Source organism: Euleptes europaea, chromosome 1, assembly GCF_029931775.1.
Source record: "Euleptes europaea isolate rEulEur1 chromosome 1, rEulEur1.hap1, whole genome shotgun sequence".
Lineage (NCBI taxonomy): Eukaryota > Metazoa > Chordata > Lepidosauria > Squamata > Sphaerodactylidae > Euleptes > Euleptes europaea.
In genome coordinates, this window is record NC_079312.1 from 60,463,418 (window position 1) to 60,486,233 (window position 22,816).

General features: G+C 43.2%; 1 protein-coding gene across 3 annotated transcripts in view; it reads left to right on the forward strand.

Annotated features, from left to right (window-relative positions):
• The window catches only part of ARHGEF3 (Rho guanine nucleotide exchange factor 3), a 126,942-nt gene that overhangs the window by 86,499 nt on the left and 17,627 nt on the right, over nt 1-22,816 (forward strand). Inside the window, exon 1 of one of the 3 annotated variants that reach the window (XM_056862694.1) lies at nt 3,019-3,214. The exons of the other annotated variants lie outside the window; for them this stretch is intronic. Coding sequence (XP_056718672.1) covers nt 3,119-3,214 — 96 coding nt within the window. The 5' untranslated portion in view covers nt 3,019-3,118. Of the gene's footprint in view, nt 1-3,018; nt 3,215-22,816 lie in introns of those variants that run through there. 3 annotated transcript variants of the gene reach the window in all.

The following is a 22,816-nucleotide window of genomic DNA, read 5'->3' on the forward strand; positions in this document are numbered from 1 at the left end:
GGGAGACCCAGGTTTGTATCTCCATTCTGCCCTGGAAACTCACTGGGTGACCGTAGGCCATTCTCAACCTAACTTACCTTACAGGATTGCTGTGAGGATGAAAAGGAGGAGAGAAAAATGATGTAAGCTGCTTTGGGTCCCCATTGTGGAGAAAGATCCAGTATAGATGAAGTAAATAAATATCGTCGAAGGCTTTCACGGTCAGAGTTCATTGGTTCTTGTAGGTTATCCGGGCTGTGTAACCGTGGTCTTGGAATTTTCTTTCCTGACGTTTCGCCAGCAACTGTGGCAGGCATCTTCAGAGGAGTAACACTGAAGAGACACTGTCCTTCAGTGTTACTACTCTGAAGATGCCTGCCACAGTTGCTGGCGAAACGTCAGGAAAGAAAATTCCAAGACCACAGTTACACAGCCCGGATAACCTACAAGAACCAATAAATAAATATCAATATAGCCAAAGATGGGGGAAAGTTAAAAGGTAGGTCGGTAGGTGAGGGGGAAGGAGAAAAAGAAGCACGGAAAGGTAAGAATATGGGAGTTTTCAGCAGGTGAAATATTGTGGGCAAGGGGATACAGGGGAAAGTGAAGTTCCTCACCATACAACTGGGCCTGGTAGCCTCCATTACACAAATATACGAAAGCCCTCCTGAATAATTCAGTTTTTTGTAGTTTGTTGACAAGCCAGGAGAATGAGAGCCTTCCTAACCTTGTCATGCAGGTAATTCCATAAGGTGGGGGCGGGGTCACAACAGGGAATGGTAATAATAAGCTTGCATCATCTAGCTACTGATATTAACTGAGCTCTGGTGTTCTATACCAGCTGGAGTCTCTAAATTGACTTTGAGGGAAGACCTGTATGGAGTGCATTACAGTAGACTAGTTACCATAGCGTAGATCCAGGTACCCAGATCATCTGTGTCCAGATAAGCAGTTTGGCCATTCAATGGCAGAGAAATGAAAGGGTAGCTTAAAGTAGACAGGGAGATTGGAGCAAAAGTTAATTATTTTTTTGCATCTTTCGCCAATGAAAATAGGGGTTTCATGTTCATGCTGGAGCTGCTGTTTTCAAGAAGAGATAAAGTCTTAGGACTAATGTAAAGATGTAAAAAAATAGTATGTGTGCAGGTCTGGATGGTTCTTAAAGGACTCGGATATGAAATTATGGATCCTATAACTAGTATATGTAACTTGCCACTAAAACTGGCCACCCTGCTGGAGGACTGGAAAGTAGCAGATGTTGGAAGAAAAAAGGAGGGGAATAAAACCCAACCTAAAAACAAAAGCTGGGTACCCAAGGTTGGGTGAAAGGAAAAAATATATATAAGTGTACGTATAAATACTGAAAGTATAATTTATTAGAAGCGCTTTATAAAGATTAAAATTATTTAAAAGCATTAAAATAGCACAATGGCATTTCCTGAGGTTGATAACTATAACCACAGTAGCAGATGTTAACATTACTTTTAAAAAATGTGTCCAGAGGGACCCAGGAAATTGTAGGTCAGTTAGCTTAACATGTGTTCCATATAAATTAGTAGTAACTGTTATCAAAGAAAGAATTATTAATCAGATAGAGGAACACCGTGTGTCCTGAGGGAAAATCAGCATGGCTTTTGTGAAGGGAAGTCCTGCCTCACCAATCTTTTGGAATTTTTCGAGGGGGTTAACAGGCATGTGTATTAGGGTAGTCTGGTAGACATTATATAGTTTGAGTTCCCAAAGGTTCCCCACCAAAGACTCCTGAATAAACTTAGCAGGCACCAGGTAAGAGGACAAGTTATCTTTTACACAACAAGAAGTAGAGTAGGAATTAATGGGCAGTTCTCACAATGGAGGCAAGTGGCCAGTGTTAAACAGGTTGCTAGACTAGGTGGACCACCGGTCTGATCTCATATGGTGTTATGCTGCACCTGCAATATTAAATGTACTTGCCTGAAGTAATTGACACAACAAGTGCTGCTATGGTAATCCACATAGGTGTGCTTTCCAACAAGGATAATATTGTTCTGCTGGTACACTCTGATCCCAAATCTTCCTTAAATCAGTTTACATATCCAAGTGTGGAAATTTGCCACCATTTTATTATTCTGAAAGGACACTCCAGTCCATAGTTAATGAGACTAGGCAATACGCAAGTGCAAGTAGAACCTGTATGGTTATTCTCTTATAATGGAAAGGTCACATTCTACAGAGTTTATAGGACAGCCTACAGAAAAATGCCCCCCAACCCCCTTTTAAAGGATCAATCAAAATATCACAGAACTGTGCAAGCTTTTGAGTTCTCCAGAAAATTTAATGAAGCTCAATGGTAAAACAAGAGGGTGGGAAGGAAAAAAGCATTTCAGGCTGTGATCTTATACATAGTAAATACATAGTATCTTTACTATGTATTTATTCTAATAGTATATGCCAGTATGTATGTTTCATAGGTACAGCATTGCTTAACAGATTATGGATATGCATTTTTGAGAATCAGGTGTGCACTGCACTGACAGGTGAAATACAGCATGTCAACAATCCTCCTGCTATCAGCTGTGAACAATACTGAATAAAAAAGGATGCCATCTAAACTGATGTCCCTTTAAACAGGTTGTGATAATGTCAAGCATATACTATAATTTGGATGACAAAGAGATAGCAATCAAATATCAGTTTTTGAAAAGGAGAAGAATGATGATTTAAAAAAAGGATATTGCCCTCAATATCAATTTTTGTAAAGGAGAAGACTGATTATTTTAAGCTTGTTGCCCGTAGTCAGGTGCTTTACTAGCTTCTAAATGAGTTTTCAGTGATTTGCTGGCTTCAGTGCAAATCAGCAGAAGTATTCCACCCGCTCTCCTCCCTATCCTGTGTCAGTGGGCGGGTCTCAGTAATGAGCAGTGTTTGGTTACACTTGTTCGACACGCTCAAGAGGCTGTCTGCTTCCCTGTTCAGTGGAGCTCACGGGTTGCCTTTGATCATGCTGTCAGAAGTCTAGCGCAGCAGGAGGGAGAACAACTCGGTTCCCCAGCTGGTGAATGCTGGATAGGTTGCAGGGGAAAGACTTAGCTCTGCCTTCACATTTTGTGCACCAACAGACTCAGCTGTGACCTCCGAGACTGCTACTCCTTCAGCCACAATGGTGGCAAAGGATTATCCATTTTATCTCACTGTCAAGAGAGCAAACTGTGGCTTGGAAGTACAGACAACGAGCATATCAACCAGAGAGACAGAGGTATGGTCTACTGATAAATTTCAGTACAACTTTTCCGAGGAATCTGCATTTGGTAGGGCAGAATAAGTATTTTGAGCTGCTTGTTGTTTTTCCTGGGCATATAATAATGTGCTGTAAAAGGAGACCGGCTAACAAATATAACAAAAGCAAAATCTAACATCAGCAAATCCAACTAATACCAAGAACTCTGAACTGCATGATGCAGTGGTATAAAGACAAAGCAACTGGGTATCACTTGATGTATTGTAATTTAGTTTCATAATGATTGTAAACCAAGTGTGCTATCACGAAGGGAATGCTAATTATGGGAGTCAAGTGGGTTTGAGTGCTGCTTAAAATAATTAATTAGCATGTTTCTCATTGCTTCATCACCCTGTTGTTCCATAAGGATTGGCATATAAGTAAACAAAGTAGTTGCACAAGGCCTGTATATTTTTGACTGCAGTGGTAGCTTTAGGATTTAATATTGATGATTGAAGTACTAGCTGACCACACATCAGCTAGATCACTGTTAAAGGGAACTGCTTTTCAGTTGCTAAAGATTTTCTGAAGCACTTTATCTGTTTTCCAGATGAAGTTGCTTAAATACTAATGGTACAGTATTAAATATTATCATGTATTAGGCAGGAGTACTCTTCAGAGTGTTTTGATAAGCAGTCGATTTGCATCTCTCAAGTTCTAGTGTATAGTACTAAATATTACAGTAGAACTTGAGATATACAATTTGACTGCTTATCCAAACACTCTGAAGAGTACTCTTGCCTAGAAGAAAAAGCAAAAAACCACCTTCCTTATGCCCCTCTGATCTAAATGCTTCATGTTGCAGGGCTTTCAAAAAAAGTCTTTCTCTCTGGACAGCTTTACAGGCATATACTGTAGGCACACACCCCATGCTGGCTCAGATTCCTGTTGCTCTTAGTTCTCCTATTGTGACAAGATCAGTGTATTTGCTCTAGTTGCCATGCATCTCTCACTTCTCACAGTCTGAGCATGAGCTGTAGTGCAAGGAAGAATGGAAATTTTTTCAATGGTGGCATCTGAAAGGAGGTAGCAGGAAGATGGAGGGAAAGTTCCTGGGCAGAGGGAGCAAATAACAAGGAGCTGTAAATGCTAATTGTGAATGATCGCAAACATTTTGAAGTTAAGAACATTTTCCTTTTGGATAGAATCCATGTGTCTCAGGTTCTGTGTTAATATTTTTAGCATGCCAGTTTGACTGGCATGACTTCATTTAGGGGTTTGAGAACCAAAATTGACATGATATGGATGACTTGTGATCTGACATCCTGATTATTTTGTTTGTATTTCAAATCAGCCACTGGGGAATGAAAATTGTACTGGAACAGCAGGCCCAGAAAAGCAGGGGTTTTTTGCACAATTCTCTGGATCTAAATTGTTTTATTCAAAAGTTCTGTCTGCGTCACTGGGAAAAATCTTTATAGCACTTGGCTCCCCCCCCCCCCCCCGGTAGAACAAACAGCAGCTTTGCAGTGAGGCAATTTAGATTAGGGAAGATGCTGAACTGCCCTTCCTTCAGGGCTGCCATGGCTGTCTGCGGTGCCCAGTGGTTGTTTTTAAGTGTAAAGTACAACACCAGAAGATCTTGTAACTGATGTTCTCCATAAGGCTCGTTAAACATCTGACATGCTGCTTTACAGAAGTTGGGCCTGGCATCACTTAAAAAAATGGTTTTCATGAAGTACTTAAAGGGAAAAGGATATAGGTAAAGATAAACAAAAACATAAAAATATTCTGACAAGTAAACCTTTTGCAAATATCAAAGGCAATGTTTATCTTGTCCTTTGAGAAGCAGGTAAACAGGATATATGCAAGAAAGCTTCCTTGCCAGAAATTCAATCCACATATTCCAGAAATTCATTTCACAAAAGAATCATTTCTATTTTTGAAGTTCAGCTTCTATTTTCAATACATTTAAGAAATAAACAACTTCGTTGTTAAAAGCATTCAATTAATGAATAAATCATTAATTAAAAGTTAGTATTTAAAAATGCATTTCTTCACAAGAGAAATAAACAGGAAGATGTAATATCCTTCACTATAAGTATTAACAGCTTCCCCTTCTGCAAGGATCTTTGTCAAATGTTCCACTTTTTGCCTCTTTTCATGAGAATTCAACATCAGATATTCAGAGGAGCTCTGGGAAATGATTTTCTTAACATTTCTTGAAATTCTATAGCCAGATGATAGTAGTTACCTGTGCTTTTAAAACTAGGGAGAACTGATAGCTTTTTACAGACTTAGAATCAGTATTGCGGAACTGGTTTCACACATTCCTTTTTGTGTCCTGCTGTGGTCCCTGTCCAAATGGTTATGGCATTGTTAGCTGAATTTTTATTGTACACCGGAAAAGCTAGAACTTGCTTCTGTTGCTATAATAGATATTTTTATATTTGGTGTGATTGTCATGAGTATATCTGTCTCTCATGTAGGAATATGAACACACACTGCCTGTCCCATCTGTAATGGTATTGGAATGGTTTGGGGGGCGGGGATGGGGTTAACATGAAGAAGAATGAACATCCTGTATCCCTGAAAGAAACAAGAAAACAATGCAAAATTTCCTATATTAATTAAATTGGCTACATAAGAGCTACCTGTGGTCCTTTCTTGTTCACCAAGGGTGGTAGGAAGTGCTACTGACAGAGTTAGGCAAGTTCAATTCCACTATGGCTCTAAAATCTTTTTAAAAATGCCCTTTTGAACATTACATTTTGTTTTGCACATTATGCGGAATAATAAGTGTGGGCACCTTCCTGACCTTATCAAGTAAGCTGTTCCACAAGGTAGGACCAACCACTGAGAATGCCAATTCCAATGTGCATGCTTAGATCAAAACTATAAAACACATATAGCTGACCTGCTATGAAGAGCCACATTATATGCTTCGGTGAGTTTTGCAACTCACTTTGCTTTCAGGAGATTTTACAGTTGGGAAACTAAGACTAAAAAGTAGTAAATTGCTTAAAGGAATCTAATTGCTAAATTGGATTTTGACTCCTGTCTCCCAAGACCTAACATAGCATTTCAGTGAGTATGCCCATCAGCTATTTCTAAATTCCTCAAATAATATAGACTTGGGGAGGATAACTTTCTAGCAGATGAGTATCTGCCATATTTACTGAGAACCTGTGAGGATGCTAAAGTCTTGATTTGGGAAGCTTTGTTTCATTGCCTTTGGCAGCTGCAAATAAGAAGAAAGCTGGTAGCAGTAAGCAAGTAGTAAGCAGCAAGAGATCGCAGGAAACATATAGCAGGAAGTTGTGCAGAGACAGAGAGAGCGAGTGAGAGCAAGCAAGCAGGATATCTTGGTCTTTTAACTATTAACCCTTCAGTATACTTTGAAGAAGAAAGGTAATAGTTTTAACTATTTTGTTAAGCAGCTGGTGGAGAATTAGATCATCTCTAAATAAGGATGGAAGGAAGGAGAACACATGTTTTTTCACATTGGGCCAACTGCCTGAAAAAATGGAGAAGCGGAAGGAAGAAACAATAATTGTATGTGCATGTTCTTCTGTTTTTACAAAACATACCCTATTAGCAATTGGGTTACAGTTCATACATTTTACTGAGGTTTGAAACTCTCCTGATTTTTTCCGGCATCATAACAATTGAGTCGTAGCCATCTTTCCATGTTACTGGATAGACTCATACAAGTGGGGGGACCTGCAAGGATTTCTGGGGGCATCTCATTTCCTAACTTTCCTCTGTGTCTCCCCACTGTTTCCTCTCTCCCCTTTCTCTGCTCCCTTCTCTCCTTTTCACCCATCTACCAACCAACCGTTTGTCTGCCCCCTTTCTTCAGTTATATTTGTTATTTATCTAAGGATGGCAGTTAGAAAAACTGATAGTTGGAAATGGACAGTGGAAGAAGGGTTGTTAACTGACAGACTTGGAGACAGCAGAGTAAGCTGCAAGCTGTCTGTAGAGGATTCTTCTCTGGAGTGAGACGAACACACTTACCTGAAGGATCCATAACCAATTATGAAGGAAAATAGCTCTAGTGTTGAGAGGTTGACCCCTAAGTGTTTAACGGGAAATAGCTCTAGTGAAAAGAGTGATCCCAGGCCAATTTAAAGAAGAAAACTGGGAAATTGTGTAGATGTTCCTAACTCTTCCAATTTAAGAACTACTGTATGAAGAAGCTTATGTTTGTGAAACAAAGCAGTGACTGCCAAGAGAAATCAATGTTAGTGCTTAATAAAAGTATCAGCACTTGTCAGTGAACTACCTTGGATACATCCTTCAATCTATTCTTTTAAGATTCCAGATTTTTGTGCAAACCTGAGCCAGTGTGGTGTAGTGGTTACAAGCAGTGGACTCTAGTCTGGAGAATCGAGTTTGAGTCTCTTCCACATGAGCAGTGGACTCTAATCTGGTGAACCGGGTTGGTTTCCCCACTTCTATACATGAATCCTTGGGTGACCTTGGGCTAGTCACAGTTCTCTTAGCTGTCTCTCAGTGTCACCTACCTCACAAGGTGTTTGTGGTGGGGAGAGGAAGGGAAGGAGATTGTAAGCCAGTTTGATTCTCCTGAAAAGGTAGAGAAAATCGGCAAATAAAACCAACTCTTCTTCTTCACCTTTTCTCAGGATTATGGAAAGATCTTTCTTGTCTTTTCATGGCTCCTATCTCCAGATTTAAGTATCCACAGATGAGGCCATGTTGAAAATTAGATATGTTGGCAAGCAAAGTTCCTAGGTACTTTACAGGTTAAATAAAAGCTTATAAATGTAAAAATTATAGCAGTGAATGTTTTATTTATATTTATTTGTTTGCTGGAATCTCCTGGAGAGGTCTTCACAGTAATTAATTCTGGACTGACAAAGAAGCCCAAGAGGACACCCCCCATTTAGCCATTCTGTTCCTTGATGCCAGTTCAAACCAATTTGAATTTGGAGTGTCATTGGATTGTAACCAGTTTCAAGGCTGTTCATTCTCACCAAAAGCTATCTTGTTCTCTTTGACTGACTCTTCACATCATTGTAGAAATTAATGACAGGAGACCCACAAGAACTTGCAGGGGCCTCATTTCCCCTTCCCCACTATTTCCTCCATTTCTTCCCTGAAAGCCCCCATAGCCTATCCCCTTTTCCTGCTTCATTCTCTCATTCCTACATACCAGCCAACCTAGCTTTATCTGCCTACCAGTCATTAGCTTTCCTTCCATCCCACTTTGTGGCAGCCTCTCCTTGGAAAAAGTCTGGCCCAGTTGCACAGTGGGGAACCTGCAAGGATTTTTTGGGGAGGAGTACCTTACTGTGTCCTGTATCCCCCTCTGCACACTATTTCTGTTCTCCTGGCAGACCCGAATCCTCACCTTTCCCTGCCTCCTTCTCGCCTTCCCACACATTCATCACTGTACCTTTTATCTGCCTCTCACTTTAAGCTATTTTTATTATTCCCAGTGGGACCCAAAGAAGCGTATACCATTCTCTCTTCCACTTTATCCTCACAATAGCCCTGTGAAATAAGTCAGGCTGAGCATGTTACTGGCCGGAGGTCACCAAGTGAACTTCCACGGCAGAGTGATGATTGGAACCTAGTGATTCTGTCTTAGTCTGAAACTCTAAGCAGTACACCACACTGACTTTCATGAGGAGGCTGCTGTTGAACAGTAGCAAGCAGCCAGGCCTGGATGAGTCATGCAAGTAGCCTGCTTAGGGTTGCCAGCCTCCAGGTACTAGCTGGAGATGTCCTGCTATTACAACTGATCCCCAGCTGATAGAGATCAGTTCACCTGGAGAAAATGGCCACCTTGGCAACTGGACTCTATGGCATGGAAGTCCCTCCCCTCCCCAAACCCTGCCCTCCTCAGGCTCCACCCCAAAAGCCTCCCTCCAGTGGTGAAGAGGGACCTGGCAACCCTAAGCCTGCTAGCAAGTAATCTGGTGGATGTGGCCACCCCTGGCAATACTGTTGTGGTTAGTTAGTAACAGCCACTGAGGGAATTTTTTCTTAAAGCTGCAGGTAGTGCTGCATCTTCTATAGTCAATGCCATGATATCCCCTGCCTCAAAAAAAAGCTTCTTTCAAACAAGGGGAAGCATATCCCAGGACAGCAGCCCATGTGTCTGAGAAGCTGTGTGTGTATTTGATGTGTTATGGGCTTGTGAACTGTGACAAATGAACTAATGTTCTGCTAATACTGTAAGAGTAAAGCAAGGCTGTGGTGAACAAGGGAGTTGAGGTGGGTTTGGAGTAATGGGCGAGAGGGTTTGGAGCTGTTCTTTCACCCAGAATAGCACAAACTAGGCATGCTGAGAGCCTTGATATGAAGACAGTTGCCAAGCAGAATTACCTTGTTTGAACCCCCTCAGTTTACATACAAGGAGAGCTCCTGATTGGATCACCTCTGTGTTTCCTGGCAAACATAACACCTTGCTGGATAGCTTTATGCCTGCTTGGTTGTTGCAGTTTGTGACTGCTTTTGTCCAGCTTAAGAACGAAATAATTTCTTTTACAGGCAAAGAGACAGTTTGTCCTGGTCCATTCAGGCCATTAAATTGATGGACTTGTGTGGACCACCTAATCACCTGTGCAGTTGAACACATCCTTTAAATCTATCTGAGATGAGATGCAGGCAGATTCAGTAAGAATCTGTAGTATAACCGTTAAAAGTTGGACTGTGATGGTGGAACCTTGGTTAAAATAATCACTATCTAACCTTGGGCAGGTACTTCTTCTCTCTCAGCCTAACCTGTCTCAAAGGGTTATTGGGAAGATAAAACTGTGCATGTTGTGTCCTGAGCTCATTGGAAGAAGGATAGGATTTAAAATATAGTCTATGATCAGATCTCCTCATGTATTAGTTAAAAGGTGCTGGGTGTCAGCGTTTGGTCAGACTGATGCTACAGCACTGAAGAAAGGGGGTATGAAAGGATAGAGTTGGCAAGCCTTGATTCTTCAGGTTGCTGAGAGGTTGGAAAACCCTACAGCCATCCCAAGTCTCCACTCAGCAACGCTGCCATTTCCCCTTACTCCTGGATGGTACCAAAACCAAACTGGTACTAATTGCTGCTACCAGCAAATGGATTTGCACATCCAGCATTCCACACTCCTGTTGACATTTAAAAGCTCCACCTAGATGCCTCATTTCCTGTTTAATTCAAACAGCTAGTGTTGGGGTGATCTATCACAATTTCAAGTTATCATGGTTAAGGGATGGTGAACTTACCCACTCCTTCTTTCCATTACCACTGTTTTGATAGCAAGACTGAACAGGCATGCTGTGTTTCAGAGATCAGGCTCAGAGAATTCAAAATATAAGAAAGTTTAATAAATAATAATAAAAAGAGTATACATGGTTTGTTCAAGTAACAGGCTGAGCAAGGATACAAAGAAAAGGTGAAAACACACATTCCTCACATCCTAAACCTTGTACTTATTTTAGCAATGTTGTTGGTAAGACAGGTTAGTAAAAGTTGAAGTTACAGCCCTTAGAAGTCCAGCATTACCTTAGTTCTCAGAATAGGAACTTCTGTCCACTGTCCCTTGCCACATGGGCAAGATGGAGTCCATAGATAAAGACTTAGCCCTGCATGGCTTGTACTCATTCATAGAGCTGCTCAAGATGGAAGAAGATCTTGTTTCCTGTGTCCTGGAAATTTATAATCTCTGCTTTGAAAGTCTGTCCCCTCCCAGGGTGTTGTTCTAATTTCCTGCTTCAAGAGGAAGAGAAAATTATCTTGTTATTTATGCACTTTTTCAAATAATGGAGACCTTGAGACATTCAGCTGTATAGTTTGAATTCCTGTGGCTGCAGGAAATTCAGTATTTCAGACAGGTTGATGTATTTCTATTGGTTATTTCATTGTATTTGGTCAGTGTTTTTTTTTTAAACTTTAAACTGTTTATGATGTATGTGGTGGTTTGTGTTTTGAGGTGCTGTGGCCTTTAGCTTGTGAATTAATAAGTCTGACTCTCTACATATGAAGCACCTAATATGACATAAAATGCTTGTTTTTTGGTTAAGCCTACATCAAGAAGATTAGTTGCCTGAATCATCAGTCAAATAAATTCCAAGAGAGTAAGAATTAGTGACTTTGTAATAAGAAAACCAATTAGTGGTGTTCTTCCAAGCACTGAAACATTGTGTGTTGCATGTAAATACCTTTATTTCACTGCAGTGATGAACAAGTTTCCATCAGTAGAAGAACTGGCATTGAAAAGCTGTAAATAAAAAGAAGCAAAGCTCCAGGTCATACCGAAATTAATATTTTCAGTTAAACCTCTTTCCATAAAAGGCATGTTTTTACACAGTATACAAGAGCTTTCGTTTAAGACATTCAAAAGGCTGTGCTTTGAAGTATATGATCAATTTTAAAATTGAACTGGTTACGCAAAATCCTGTTATTTAGTATTTTTAAAGAAGAGCACATTTTTTGGTCTTCTAATTATGGAACATGCAGGAAATGTATGGAACATGCAGGCCCCTCCAGGCCCCTGCCGGCCGGAGGAAGGCTCCCGGGCGCGGCGGCGATGGCGGTAAGTTCCCCCCTCCCTCCTCCCTCCCTCCTCCCCCCTACCCTACCCTACCCTACCGACCCGCGTATAAGCCGAGTTCGGCTTTTTCAGCCCTTTTTTTGGGCTGAAAAACTCGGCTTATACGCGAGTATATACGGTATTGCCATTTGATAGTGTACCTGTATTTATTACAGCAGCTCTTCAAGTTATTTCAATTAAGAAAATTTTAAAACTGTATTTCATATATTATCAAAGCTTTTATGGTTAGGAATATAAAAGTTGATTTTACATAGTTACAAGGTACTTTTAATAATATATTCAACTTTGGCTTTTCTGGACTCCTAATATCTGTGTTCTTTCTAGTGCACTGTCACTAGCTTTTTAGATTAAACCAGTGATCTGAATGAGAGCTTGAAGTAGCAACGCTGTCTGTCAAGGTGTTTTAGCCATATCCTCTTGCTAATTATCTAGGGTTCTCCTCAGGTCACTATGTGCTTGTCAGGAATCTTAACCCCACCCAATTCTCTATACTGAAGGTGCACAACACAGCATAGTTTATACTGAAATAAAGCAGAAAAAGTAACAGCTAACAATAATGACAATTGGGGCTGTTGCTTTCAGCTTGCTTATATGTCAGAGACTGGAGAAGGGGATGTTAAAATCAGAACTGGTTAGCACCCCTCTAATCTGCTTGATCTAAGGTAAGGATCGGATATCCCATATGTCTCCCTGTTTTATGTATGTACATATTTTATTTCTGGTTTTTAATTTGTTTTATACCACTCTGTTTTTAGTTGCAAGCTGCCGGTGGCTCTAACTGGGCTTAAAGGCAGTATATAAATCTTCTAAATAAATAAATCTTAGGATTTTTCATACTTTGGATAACTGGCTAGCAATATAAGCATTGCCTAATGTACAACAGGTAAAACATTCACCTGGTAACAATTACATTTATTCTTGGATTTATGGGAAGTAGATTATGCAAATTTACTAAGGTTCCTTTGGAAAAATATAATTATTCTGTTTTAAGTTTCCTCTGGAAAATATTTATTCTGTTTGATGCCATTGGATAAGTCCTCCAACCAATACCCTGCAATGCCTTTGAAACACAAGCAACATTCAAGTGTTCCAAATGAGCTAAACCAATGAGCTAGTTTTCCAGATGTATGGATGATGATTAAGCTAAACATTTAAGCCCTTATTACTTACCTTTAATTACCTTTCATCCATGTTGGCTTCAGGAATGTTTTCTTTTTTCATGACAGAAAATACTTTTGAGAATATTGAACAGGATTTGCAGACTGCTGTATATTTGTTCCAAAGAAGTACCACTGAATCCCATTGGATTCACTCCAAAGCAGAAGTGCTTGGACTTTAAATATTTAGCCTAAATAACCCCCAGTCCATATAACAACATTTTTTAAAAGTAATTTGACCATTGCTAAATATTGGTAACATCCTGTGGAAGAAAGCAAGTGTGTGGTTTGCCTGCAACTGGTTTTTTGCTAAAGCTGAGTGTTTGGGTTTATTTTATGAGAACACTTTTAGCCAGTGCCAGCTCTGGTAGCAAGCTAGTGCAAATAATAATTTTTAGGCTTTCTGCCACCACAAATGTTGACATACCCTTACAGTACTAACCAAACTAGAAATTTTGAAAGTGCATGCATACACTGCTAAGGTTGAGGTGTTTGAAACAAACAGGTCCTGTTTTATTTTAGCTGTAAGGCTGGTATATAGTAAGACCACTTTTAGAGTCTTCGGTGCAGTGTAGATTAACTTGTTTTAATAATCTTGCCTCAAAGCACAGAATGTTGCATGTTGTCGTGGAGATGAAATGAAGGCGGGGAGAATGCTGTACACTGCCGTGAACTTGGTGGAGTAAGGGCAGAATAAAAATGTACTAAAAATGTCTCTGGCTGTGAGTCTGACAATATGGTGTGATATACTACCTGGCATACATGTTGGTATACCTTTTTATATCTATATGATACATTACCTTTTAGGATTCGACTGCTAGCTAGTAGAATTATAATGCAGAATTTATCTGTGGTTTTTAATTATACCTCTTTTTAACTGTACTGTTTAGATATTAGATTTTTGTATGTATGGTTATTTATGTATTATGGAATGTATTGAATTTGTTTTGCTTATGACCTGTTGGTCCACAAGCATAAAGAATGGAATAAAGGAAAGGAAAGGACTTCCCTTGCTTATCTGTGTGGCTTGCATTGCCCTTGAATCCCCAGGCTGGTGTTTGTGTCTTGAGGTAGAATATCATTAAGGGTTCTGAGCATAGCATTGTTAGCAATATGCCATAATAATATTTTCCTCCTTGGATATTTGTGCAAATTGTTCTCTGTTTGGGCACTTCTTCTTTTTCATAACTAAAATACTTTCCGCAGGTGTGTGTTCTAAGTATGCTCAATATGATGTTAGATAAATGTAGCCTATGTCACGCACATTATCATCTGAGAGATGACTGACTGGTGTTTAAATAGTGCTTAGGAGAGCTGTGACTTACTTCTAAGTTAGTATCCTAAGTTGTTCTGTGAGACATGGCAAGTTGCAATGTGGGGGGAGGAATTTTTTTTTAAAAATCCTATTGAGTTCAATGGAAGTGTTTACATTTACCCCAGCTTTTTTACTGACATAATATTATGCTTGTGCCAGGCACAGGCTAGGGGAACATCAGATAATGGCTAAGCTCCAGTCTTCACCTAACACCACCTATTTCTGGGCTCGGTAAAACACACCACTGTCAGGTTTATGCCAACAAACAGTTAGTGGGGCAGTACACCAGCACATCTTCATGTTACTTTGCTGTGAGACTTAATTGTTGGCCTAAACAGTTTACAGTTTAGCTTTAGGGTCCCACCTGTTAGCCAAATTGCTCGGTTATGAATATTTATATGGGGGAATTAGCAAATCAATAACCGGCAATGGGCATAACCGCAGGATCTAAGCCTGTGTCTACCAGAGTCCGTACCGTGACCCTCAAAATAAGGCAGAGGCAGTGGATTTAGTTAAAAGGTGTTTACTTGATTATATGTTCACACACAAACAAAACAGTTCCTTCAAAACACACACAGAGCCTAGAGAATAAAAGGTGGTAGAGACGTTCGCCAATGTGGCCGGTTTCCCTTTGAAGAGGAGCAATACTTCACCTGATCCTGTAGAGGGGACGTCTGAGGTTCCGTGCGGCTAAAGGAGGGAGAAGGGGTAGGGATTCCCGTGGCTTAACCAGCAAGGCTGGAGAGCTGTGTGGTCTGACATTGCTACCCAGACCGACAGAGTAACAGCAAGTGTGGGAGAGAGCGAGAGCTTATGGATGAGAGGTACCCCAATTATACTCTTCTGGGGTGGGGGATGATGGGCTTACCCCCTCATGGTTCTCTTCGCAAACAAAGGTGGACAAAGAGACCTTAATGGTCGGCTGCTAAGGTGGGGCGATGGGCAATTTAGACGGGCTAATCTGAACCATTGACTGAGCACATTCCAGGAGGATCGGGAGGCTTCAGTAGATGGGGCCATCTGGTCTAAAACAAAAGTTTGCTCAATGTTGCATCCGGGTGACGCCTGAGGTGCGATCTCTGGCTGCTGCTATCTCGGAGGCTTCCGATGAGTCGTTAGTCATGCAGATGGAGGGGGGTGGAAATGCTGGCTACGTTTCTGGTTGTTTCTTGCAAAATGGTTTCTACTGGACACTCGAATGGGGTCACAGGAAGATGGATTCCCTCTGGTTAACTCGGAGGGGTCGTCCTGCCTGTGGTTTCTTCATGCCTGTTTCGCGGGACTGTGCGTGAGCCCTTCCCTTTGCGCTTGGGGGTTTGGCACACGCCTGGAACGGTGGCGACATGTGTATAGGTGGGTGCCAGATAGCATAGTCCGGGAGATGGGAATCGTTTGGCTACACACCTTTAAATGGCTACTGATTTATGTAGATTTGTAGATATTTTGACTTTATAAAGGACATATGAAGACCCAAAGGAATAACCTGTTCTATATAGCGCAATAGAGCAATGATTGTCAGATGTATTAGTGATTGTCAAAGGTATAATACAGCCTCAGGGAATATTTTTCTGAAGACCCTCAGTGTTTTGTGTAGTCTTTTTTATAAACATGAGCTGCATTTAAAAGAAGAAATTCCTTTTATATCCTCATGCATGCTGTTTTTGTGAGGAAAACAGCCTAGTTTCCTTTGTTACAATAAACTTGGGTTCAAAAATAAGCTTCAATGTGACATCTGTTCCAATCAAAACTGTAGTATTCTAGCATGTTATCCCGGCAAGTGCCTCAGTCAGTCTATAAACAATAATCTGGCTTCTCTCTTTCTCCCATTAAGAATACTTAAAAGTAACCCTCACTATTTCCTTTTAACTGTACAGAATGAGATAATAACCCACTGGGTAGCCTTGCTTGAATGAATTATATAGAATTTAACTCATTCCGACTAGTAGACCCATCTTTGACACAGGAGGAATTCCTGTTCCTTAAGTAAGCAGAGTTTGTTATCTCAGTTTATCTAGCCCAAGAATCCTGTTGTTGGAGAATATACAACATTAATGTATAGTCAATATATCCTGTAAAAAGGGTAGCTCAAATTTTGACTTGTGGCGTGTTCAACAATTGCTGAGGTATAGAGAACACATGAATAAAATTTTAAATATCACCTTCTTATGTCTAGCAACTATATCTTAGAGAAGGATAATAAAAGATGTGTAGAATAAGCATGTTTTGTATTAGAGACTTCAACTCTGTGAAGGTTTGGAGCAGTTCTGCTGAAAACACACAAAAAACCTAAGATGGTGCTCTGATGTGGTCTAGCAAGTGAGAATTGTGTTTATCGCTATGACAGTCTCTTCACTGACATACTGACAAGATGATTCCTCCGTTCTCCATTCTCAGACAGATCAAAAAAGTGGCATTTGTGAGGTTCCCTGTAGCCCTAATTTAAACAAGGCTTATGGCCAGATTGAGCTTTCCTGAAACCACTGTTCAGAATAAGGCAACCTGTATGTTGTATGTGTGTGTGTGAGAGCGAGCAAGCGAGCATGCCAGTTCTTGGCATATCAGTTTCACAATAAAGACCCACATGATTGGGCCCTACAGTTTTGACTAGATCATTTAAGCATTCTTCTGGCTGACATGAATTGCTGACAGATAAGCAACTGAAAGAACATCTAAACCTTATTTACATGGGGAACCAGAGGTTGAAGTGAGCTGTGAATCAGCTTCTCCAGCAATACTGGAATTGTCTGTAATTTTCCTCTGTCATTCAGAGACAAGAGGAAGTTTGCTTGGTAGTGGGTGAATTTCACTGCTAGGTAGAAAGAAACATTGACCTTTAGGCAACCTCTGAGCTTTAACTGTATGACCAAGCCATGAGTGGGTAGTTTTAAGTAGCTTTATAAAGCTTGTTTCTAGTGGCGCCTCTGACCAAGCAAGATTTATTATCTGAGTGTAGCATACTTTTAGCCAGAACAGTGGGGTTTCAGTGTCTTCAGATTTGCCATGCAATATGATTGATGAGAAGCTCTTTACCACAGACAGATCTGTGGTACAGCAGCATTGGCATGCTAAATGAGGAACAGCTGATGGCTGAGGTGCCATGTAGAAGAGAAATACAGTGAATGCTCAAAGACTTTCTCGCTCTAGGTAAGAAGGGCGTCTTCAATCTGGGTTATTTTCCTTTATTTGCTAGGGAAGGCAGGATTCAACAAAAATGTAGGCCTTCCGGTTCCCCGGGGGAAATGACCCCCTCCCATCGGAATGCCTCAGTTTTGTTTCCTGCCTTTGTCAGGGAAGGAGGTTTGTGGCGGTGCTCCGCCATTTTTTCGATTGCATTCTTTTTAATAATTAGAGCAGTTGATTATATTCCCCTTTTTCCCCCACCCGGTTACCCTTCCTGGTTACCTTTGTACTGTTTGCCTTTGTTGTCTGTTCCCCTGTCGCGTCTGGTGTTTGGGGCCCAGAGGGTTGGAGTCCTTTCCCGCCTAAAAAACATGGCGGCGCCTAACCAGGATGAGTTTATCTCCCCAGGGGATTTAGACCCAGGTCTCCTTGTCGCGGCAGCGCCAAGCCGCGGGGATTCCTCGGACCCCACTAAGGGGGACAATCCTAAAAGAAAAAGGAAGCGGGACCCTCAAGAAGAGGGAAAAAGAAAAATTCATCCCCCGGGGAAGAAGAAGGAGGGCGCAGGCGCGGCTGCTGGCCGGATGCCTTCTACACCCGCCGCCATGTCTGTGGCGGAGCGGGTGAAGCTTGGAGGGGCCGCTGGGCGGACGCCGGGCGCGGCTTCTAGCCGGACGCCAAAAGACCTGGAGGCTGGTGCTGCTGCGAGCCAGGCGCCGGGCGCGGCTGCTAGCCGGACGCCAGAAGATTTAGAGGCTCCAGAATGCTCCGCGGGCTCCTTGGAAGCGGCGGGGCCTATCGCGGCCGCCGAGACCGCTAGCCACGTCTCAGTCAACGCCGCTCCCCTCAGACCGATGACTGCTCACGGTAAGGTACCAACGCTCGCGGGGGCTTCGGATGGCGGGGGACTGGCGGCCTTAAGAGCAGAGCTTACTGAGCTCATTAGGAGCGTTTTCGTGGACGGCCTGCAGGCGGCCCAAGCATCTCCTACTCCCTCAATTAGAGGCTCAGAGGAGTATCAGGACCCCTTAGAAGGTCCCAGCACTCTCCATAGACCCAAGGGGCCTGGGAGTGAAAAGGTTATTGTTGGCCAGTCCTCTGGCCAGTCTAGAAGGTCAATTGTTGTGCAACCCCAATCCTCCCCTGGCCCTTCTGAGGAGGAGGAAGAGGAGGAAGAGGAGGACTCCTCCACTGAGGAGGATCTTCCAAAACCAGAGGAGAAACAGCTTAGACTTTTTCCTCAAGAGGATTTCCCTTCCCTCCTGGCTAAGACCCTAGAGGCTTTGGACTTGTCTGAGTCACAGGACCCCCAAGCCTCTGACAAACTCAAGGGCTCAAAAGAATTCTTCCACAGACACACTAACCCTTCTAGAGCCATCCCAGTCCCGGACTATTTTACGTCATTGATTACAGCTGAATGGGAAAAACCGTTGGCAGGTAGGCAGGTACCGGCTATAGCTAAAAAATTCTATGACCTAACTTCTGCCTCGGCTCAGTTGCTCCAACCCCAGTGGTAGAAGCTCCTGTCTGTGCACTGCATTCTAACGATGTGGTGGCAAGGGATGGCATGGGATCTATTAGAGATCCTCTGGACAGGAAGGCGGAAGTCTCCCTCAAACGGGCCCATGAAGCCTCCGCTTAGCTATCAGTGCCTCTATTACATCAGCATTGGTGTCAAGGGCAGCCATAGTCTGGACACGTAAGCTACGTCAACTTATTCCAGAAAAGAATAAGAAAGCCCAGGAGGGAGTGTCTAGAATCCTAAGGGCAGTCACCTTTTTGGCTGACTCTTCTTTAGATACCCTTTCCTTTTCAGCCAGAGCCATCACCACTCAACTGGCTTCGAGGAGGGCTCTTTGGATTAGACCTTGGCAAGTGGACCACCATTCTAAGGCAGATCTAATGGGATTTCCATACCAAGGAAGGAAACTCTTTGGCGATCAGCTTGACCCTATCTTAGTTGAGACTAGGGACAAGAAAAAGGCACTTCCAAAGAGCTACAAGCGGGATCAGAAATCCTATTCACGTTCCTTTCGCTCGTCCCACACTCTCCAGAGATTTCGTGGCGACCAGCGGAGAGGTTCTTGGAACTCTTTCAAGGGTTCCTTTCGAAGAGGAGGCCGTTATTCAAGACCCCCACGTTCCAACCAGCCCTCGGACAGAGCTGGTTATGGACCTCAACAGTCCAAGCAATGACACCTCCATTGGCCCGGTGGGGGGCCGTCTCTCCCGCTTCGCGGAAGCGTGGCAGTTATCCCAGACGGATCACTGGGTGTCCTCCATCATCAATCAGGGATACCTGATAGAGTTTCGAAAAACCCCACCTTCAAGATTCATCTCCAAAACGCAACCTCTAGGCAAAGAAAAGTTACTCCGCACTCAAGAGGCTATACGACATCTTTTAGACATTCAAGCCATAGAGCCCGTCGAGTTCTCAGAGCGATGCTTGGGAGTGTATTCCGTGTTTTTCACGGTCCCAAAGAAAAATGGGGACTGGAGAGCCATCCTGAACCTCAAGTGGGTGAACAAGTTTGTCATCTACAAAAGGTTCAGGATGGAGACCCTGAAGTCCATCTCAGAATCATTAACACCTCAAGCCTTCCTGACCTCGGTGGACCTCACCGAGGCATATCTCCATGTCCCCATCCACCAGAGTCACAGGAGGTTCCTGCGATTTGCATTTCAGAACGAGCATTATCAGTTCCGGGCCCTGCCATTCGGCTTAACATCTGCGCCGAGGGTCTTCACCAAGATTCTAGTGACCCTCATGGTAGAGGCCCGCAAGCAAGGGGTCCAGGTACACCCGTACCTGGACGACATCCTCATATGTTCTCCCACGCAGGAACTCAGTCGGATTCACACCAACATCGTGCTCAAGATTTTGCAGGATCATGGCTTCATGATAAATTGGAGCAAAAGTCAACTGACACCTTCACAGAGACTGACTCATCTGGGTGTAGTCATCGACACCACGACCAACTCCTTCATTCTCACATCGGAGAAGGTGGAATCTATATCCTCTCTCGCCAAACAGGCAGCGTCCGTTCCAACTTTCCAACTTATGACATTGGCCAAGCTCCAGGGGCACATGATCTCGTTCATCCCGTCGGTGCCATGGGCTCGTTTTCGGGCAAGGCCATTACAATGGTTCCTCTGCCCATTCCAGAAGGACATTGCCAAGAAACGACACAGACTCCTCAGCCTATCAGCCTCTGCCCGAGTGAGCCTATCCTGGTGGACGGTTCACGAGAACCTAGCTCGGGGACTGCAGTACATTCACGAGGCACCGGTCCAATTATTCACGGACGCCAGCCTGGCGGGATGGGGTGCGACCTTATTCGATCAACCGGCTCAAGGTCTCTGGGAACCCGAACATCTCAAGAAAAGCATCAACTTTCTAGAGATTACTGCCATATGGAAGGCCCTCCTGCATTTTTGTCCTCAGTTAGCGGGGATGCACCTTCTCATCAGGACAGACAACATATCCGCGAAGGCTCACATAAACAAGCAGGGGGGCTCCAAGTCGTCCTCACTGCACAAGCAGGCCTCCAAGATATTAGAGTGGGCGGAGACCCACTTAGCTTCGATTTCTGCCGAGCACATTCAGGGAGTTCAAAACATTCAGGCCGACTGGCTCAGCAGACAACACCTCGACGAGGCCGAGTGGTCCCTGCACCCGGAAGTCTTCCATCAAATCACCATCAGGTTCGGGACCCCACAGGTGGACTTGTTTGCCACTCCAGCCAACTCCCAGCTCAACAGGTTCTACTCCAGGTATCACCAAGCCGGAGCGGAAAGAACAGATGCCCTCTTGTCCCCATGGCCGAACGGCCTGCTATACGCTTTTCCTCCTTATTCCCAGGGTGATCAGACGGATTCGGACTCTCCAAGCCACGGTGCTGCTGGTAGCTCCGGATTGGCCAAGACGGCCCTGGTATCCGGCCTTACAACAGATGTCCGTACAACCTCCCTGGCGACTTCCATCCAGACAAGACCTCTTAGTTCAAGGACCGATTTGCCACCCGGACCCCGGGTGGTATCGGCTAACCGTATGGCACTTGAGAGGAGAGACCTATTAGATCAGGGATACGATGCTGGCATTGTCGATACTATCTTGGCCTCTAGAAAACCAGCCACTCAACGAATATACGGGGCTACTTGGAAGGTTTTTGCCACATGGTGTCACCGTAACTCCAAAAATCCCCTGAAACCAAGAGTTGTGGATATTTTAGCCTTTCTTCAAGAGGGAAGAAAGCTTGGCCTTAAAGTTTCCACCATGAGACGTCAATTGGCTGCTATAGCCACCTTGGTACCTCGAGTGGCCAAGTACCCCTTGTCAAAACACCCTCACATCAAGGCATTTCTTAGAGGGGTTAAACTATCATCGCCAGCAGTGGTTCATAGATTTCCCTCCTGGAATTTGCACACTGTATTACTAGCCTTGACCAAGTCACCGTTCGAGCCTCTCAGAACGGTCGACCTCAAGTGGGTCCGCATGAAGGCTCTTTTCCTCACCGCAGTGACCTCAGCCAGGAGGGTGCCAGAGCTAGGAGCTCTCTCAGTTAGACCGGAGCTTTGCGTTTTTCATAAAAACAGAGTGGTTCTTCGGACAGATCCCTCTTTTATTCCAAAGATCCACACACGTTTTCACCTTGAACAAGAGATTATTCTCCCTACCTTTTTTCCACACCCTTCCAACCAAAGGGAAAGGGATTGGCACTCGCTAGATGTTAAAAGAGCACTACGCATCTACATCAGAAGGACACAGCAGATCAGGAAATCAGAGCGACTCTTTATTTCTTTGACAGCCCCCAACAAGGGTGGGGCTATGTCATGGGCGGCTATTAGCAATACCATAAAGACATGCATTTCCCTAGCCTATAAAAATTCCGGCGTAGGGATTCTGTCCAGCATTACTGCACATTCTGTGAGGAGTGCAGCCACCACTGCGGCCTTTAAACATAGAGTGCCGCTGGAACAGATTTGCAATGCCGCTACTTGGTCTTCCTTGTCGACCTTTACTAGACATTATAAGATGGATACTTTCTCCAGAGATTCCTCTGCATTTGGCCTGGGAGTGCTTCAGGCAGTGCATGAGGACTAGCTCCCCACCCTAATTCATTAGCAGCTCTGGTAAGTCCCAGATTGAAGACGCCCTTCTTACCTAGAGCGAGAAAGAGCCTTGGTTCACTTACCGTGAAGGCTTCTTCTGCTCGTAGGTAAGAAGGGCGTCTTCCTCTCCCTAGTTCCTGCCAGAAGCACACCAAAAAAAAAAAAAAGGGGAGGGTGTTTCACGTGAAGTTGTTCCTGTTATCTTCAAGGTGTTTTTCAATACCAGTTGTTTGTCCCTTTGTTGCCTTATCTATCAAGGGGGAAAAAGTTTTGTTTTCAAAATTAAATTATAAGAGTTTTTTCTATAAATAATATCTAAGCTTTTCAACTACTGAGGCATTCCGATGGGAGGGGGTCATTTCCCCCGGGGAACCGG